This window comes from Palaemon carinicauda, chromosome 5 (genome assembly GCF_036898095.1).
Source record: "Palaemon carinicauda isolate YSFRI2023 chromosome 5, ASM3689809v2, whole genome shotgun sequence".
Lineage (NCBI taxonomy): Eukaryota > Metazoa > Arthropoda > Malacostraca > Decapoda > Palaemonidae > Palaemon > Palaemon carinicauda.
Window position 1 is genome coordinate 131,431,329 of NC_090729.1, and position 4,102 is coordinate 131,435,430.

The window sequence follows — 4,102 nt, forward strand, 5'->3', positions numbered from 1 at the left end:
AGTTCCAGAGGCAGCAAAGACCTTGCCTCAAATAATCGAGAGTTCCATCACCACTGTTACTAAATATTTTCAATGGGTCATTGCGATTTTAATCTTTCTTTGGTCATCGGATCTAAATCACAATTCTTTGCCCTTTTCGAAGGGAAATCATTAGTGTCAGTATATTCCACCTAGTAAATAGACAATAAACGGGAACTATTCTTTCAGCAGAATCGGAAAATGCCGAGAATTTAGATGACTGTCAGTAGCTAATTTTTCCACTGAAGCAATTGTAAATTTAAGAATGTTCGAGTACATCTGTACCGAAGGGATTTGTCTAGAAATATAAAATCAGTCACAAGATGACTAAAGCTAAATCCTTTGTATAATCCCATAGCTTTAGAATTAATTCTTATATTATAAGGTTTATTCAGCTACATTATTTGTAATGATTTGTGAATTATTCTAATTCTAATTAAAAAGAAAAATTAAAGTTATGAAAAAGACTATCAAAATCTGAATTGAAAATAAGCAACTTACAAACTACGCAAAAGGCGAAGGCTTTGTTACACGTTACTACTGGTTGGTTATGTAGGAAATGATGCCCCAGGATATGTTGGGTTAAATTTAATCAAAGGGATAATGATGGATTGTAGTTTGCTGCTCGCCGAGAATTAAAGAATAAATAAAATTGTTGAAATACAGCTCACCAAGTAGACCTCTTTCCAAATGTTACCTTATTATCTAATTATTTTCTTTTTCTTTTGTAAATAAATATTTATATTTCCTTTTTGTATCATACTCCCTCGTTGTCCTTTGCCATCATTGTTTATGAACTATAACTGGTTGTTAAAGGTACTTAAGGTTATACAAAATACATTTGTTTTTTTATGTAACGGCTTTATGCAAATTAAAAAGAACCTGCTTTAACATAAAACGTTAATGTTATTAATTAAGTCGTGACATAAATTGGCGACCGTGACAGGATGGCAAAGGGTCAGTGAGGTAGTGTGAAAAAGTAATTTTTTTTTTTTTTTATTCTCTTTTGACGGGAAACTTTAATGGTTCATCGTGTTAAGTAGCATTTTCTCATTTTAACAAGATGTCAACTTTAAGCGAGTTAACTGCCATTGGTGAGAAACTTGGATTGTCAGGATCTGACTTAGCATATTTCATAAAAGAGCAACAGGAGTTCGAACGCGCTAAACGAGCAGAGCAGAGAGACGCTGAAAGAGAGCAAATGGAAGCAGAAAAAGCAATATTGGCTGAAAAGAGAGCGCTTATGGAAGCTGATAAAGAGAGGCTTGAGTTAGAGATAACTTTAAAGTCTTCAAAGTCCGATGAAACTTCTATGAGTGCTTCTGTGCCAGCTAAGTTCAGTGATAAGTGGGGAACTAAGCTAATTCCTAAGTTTAGCGAGTCAGATGTCGGAAAATTTTTCGTTGCTTTTGAGAAAGTAGCTCATCAGTTAGCTTGGCCCAAGGAACTCTGGGCTGTATTAGTGCAATCTGCATTCTCTGGTAAGGCACAAGTAGTTTATGCTGCGTTAAGTGCAGAAGATTCCGGTGATTATGATATTGTGAAAAAAATGGTTTTAAATGCATACCAGCTAATCCCAGAAGCTTACCGGCAGAAATTCAGATCCTGGCGTAAAATGTTTAATCAAACATTTGTAGAATGGGCAGGCCAGAAAGCAGTTAAACTTGACGAGTGGTTGGCTGCAGAGGAGGCAAGTACATTTGCCGAGTTACGAGAACTGGTTTTGTTGGAGGATTTTAAAAATAACATTCCCAAAGACGTTCGCATCCATATTGAAGAATTTAACATTGATAATGTGAATGAGGCAGCAAAGGCAGCAGACAGGTTTGTTTTGTCACACAAGCATTATGGTAAGAAGAAAACTCATTGGGAAGCAGGTGTGGAAAAGGTGGAAGTAATAAAGGGTAGAGAAAGTCCTTCATCGCCTTCGAGGGGTGCGAGGCAGGCCCGGGACATTGTTTGTTATAAGTGTGGTAAGAAAGGTCATGTTAAGTCACATTGTCCTGAAGTAACTAAGTCGGTTAAACCAGTTATGTTGATGGATTGTAGGTCAGTGCCGCCTGTGTCTTCTAGTCTTGAAGGAGAGGTGAGTGGGAGCATGCCTTATGGTAAGGAATTTGAAGACTTTGTCTTTAGAGGTATAGTGAAAGTTGGATCTGAGGCAACTGATGGTAATATCGTTGCATTGCTGCGGGATACTGGCTCGTGCCAGTCCTGCATTCTGGAAACCTCTCTCCCTAAAGATTTCTCACGGAAAGGTCAGGATTTTGTGTTGCTTGGGGGTTTCCCAGATACAGTAACATCTTGGCCTGTGGAAGAAGTTTATTTGGAATCTCCTTTGGTAACTGGTAGGTTGAAACTGGCTGTAGTTAGTGCATTGCCTGTGAGTGGTGTGGATTTGTTGATTGGCAATGATGTGATGCAAGGTAGTGGCACAGCCTGTGCATCAGAAGGTCGAAAGGGGGCTAGTGTGGTTAATGAACGTGTTATGGTAAATGTTAAACCTGTTGTTCCTGTAACCCGAGCCCAATCTAGAGAGGAAGTCAAAGGTGGAGCAGGTGACATAAATTTGGAAAACTGCTTCCAAACCAAAACTCAACCTAAGACAACGAAAGGTAAGTCCAAGCAGATAAAAAATCTTTCGTTAAAGTCTATGGTTAATATATCTGAAGACTTTCCTACAGATTTTAGTTGCACGTTTCCAGATAGGCAAACCCTAATTAGTGCTCAAAAAGAAGATCGCGAATTGAAAAGTATATATGAAGAAGCAGAAGAGCTAAAGGAACAGGATGATTTAAGTGAAGCAAGTTATGTATTAAAGAATGTGTTATATAGATTAATTCGTCCAGTGACCGCATCTGCTGATGAAGAGTGGAAGGTAAGGGAACAAATTGTAGTACCTAGTAAGTTTAGGCATTTTATTTTGCAAGAGGCTCATGAAAGTGAATGGGGTGGTCATTTAGGAATACGAAAAACACTGTCCAAAGTGAAAGATAATTTTTTTGGCCTTCTGTAAAGAAAGATGTAGTCAGACATTGTAAGTCATGTCATCAGTGCCAAATGGTTGGAAAACCCAACCAGAAAATTACAAAAGCGCCTTTAATTCCAATCCCAGCTGTTGAAGAACCATTCACTCAAATTGTTATTGACATTGTGGGTCCTTTACCCAAAACCAAAACAGGTTTTCAGTATATGTTAACTATAATGGACAGAACCACTAGATTTCCCGAGGTAATACCTGTTAGAGGCATTAAGAGTGGTATTGTAATTAAGCATCTCATGGACTTCTTTTCTCGTTATGGTTTACCTCGAGAGATACAGTCGGATCAAGGTTCTAATTTCACTAGTAGGGAGTTCCAGGCTAAAATGAATGAACTTGGCATTAAACACAACTTGGCATCCTCATATCATCCCGAAAGTCAGGGAATACTTGAAAGATTTCACTCCACTCTGAAGAATGCTTTGACTAAGTATTGTTTAGACCATGTTGAGGAATGGGATAAAGACTTGCCTTTATTGCTTTTTGCTTTAAGATCAGCCCCTAGTGAATCTCTGGGTTTTTCTCCTTTTCAGATGGTCTATGGACACAATGTGAGAGGACCTCTTGATTTATTAAGGGAACATTGGGAAGGGGGTAGTGGTAAAATGAATTCACTTGATTATATTTTGTCTTTCAAAGAGAAATTAAGGAGCATTTGGCAATGGGCCCAAAATAATCTCTCTACTTCGCAGGCTAAAATGAAAACTCATTATGATAGAAAGTCTCAAGTAAGGAATTTTGAAGCAGGAGAACAAGTACTAGTGTTACTTCCTATGCCAGGTCAGTTCAGAGCTCAGTTTGTAGGTCCAGCAGTGGTTAAGAAAAAACTGAATGATGTTGATTATTTGGTGGAAATTCCAGGGAGGAGGAAAAAGTATCAGTTGTGTCATATTAACATTATGAAGAAATATTTTTCCAGAGCTAACACTGTTAAATCTGTTTCAGCTGTTGTACCCAAAGAATGTAATGGACAAGAAGTGGAAAGCAAAGAATATGGATGGAATGGCGAAAACTCTAAAATTTTGTGTAACCCAGATAGTTTGT

The 4,102-nt window shown here is 37.8% G+C and overlaps 1 protein-coding gene across 1 annotated transcript in view; it reads left to right on the forward strand.

Moving 5' to 3' along the window:
* Positions 1–1,081: 1,081 nt before the first annotated feature.
* The window catches only part of LOC137641145 (uncharacterized), a 4,409-nt gene continuing 1,388 nt past the window's right edge, over positions 1,082–4,102 (forward strand). The window contains exons 1-5 of the mRNA XM_068373589.1: positions 1,082–1,991; positions 2,310–2,633; positions 2,724–2,896; positions 3,037–3,504; positions 3,592–4,102. The exon at positions 3,592–4,102 is cut by the window's right edge and continues 286 nt beyond it. Of these exons, the coding sequence (XP_068229690.1) occupies positions 1,082–1,991; positions 2,310–2,633; positions 2,724–2,896; positions 3,037–3,504; positions 3,592–4,102 (2,386 nt within the window). The remainder of the gene's footprint in view (positions 1,992–2,309; positions 2,634–2,723; positions 2,897–3,036; positions 3,505–3,591) is intronic.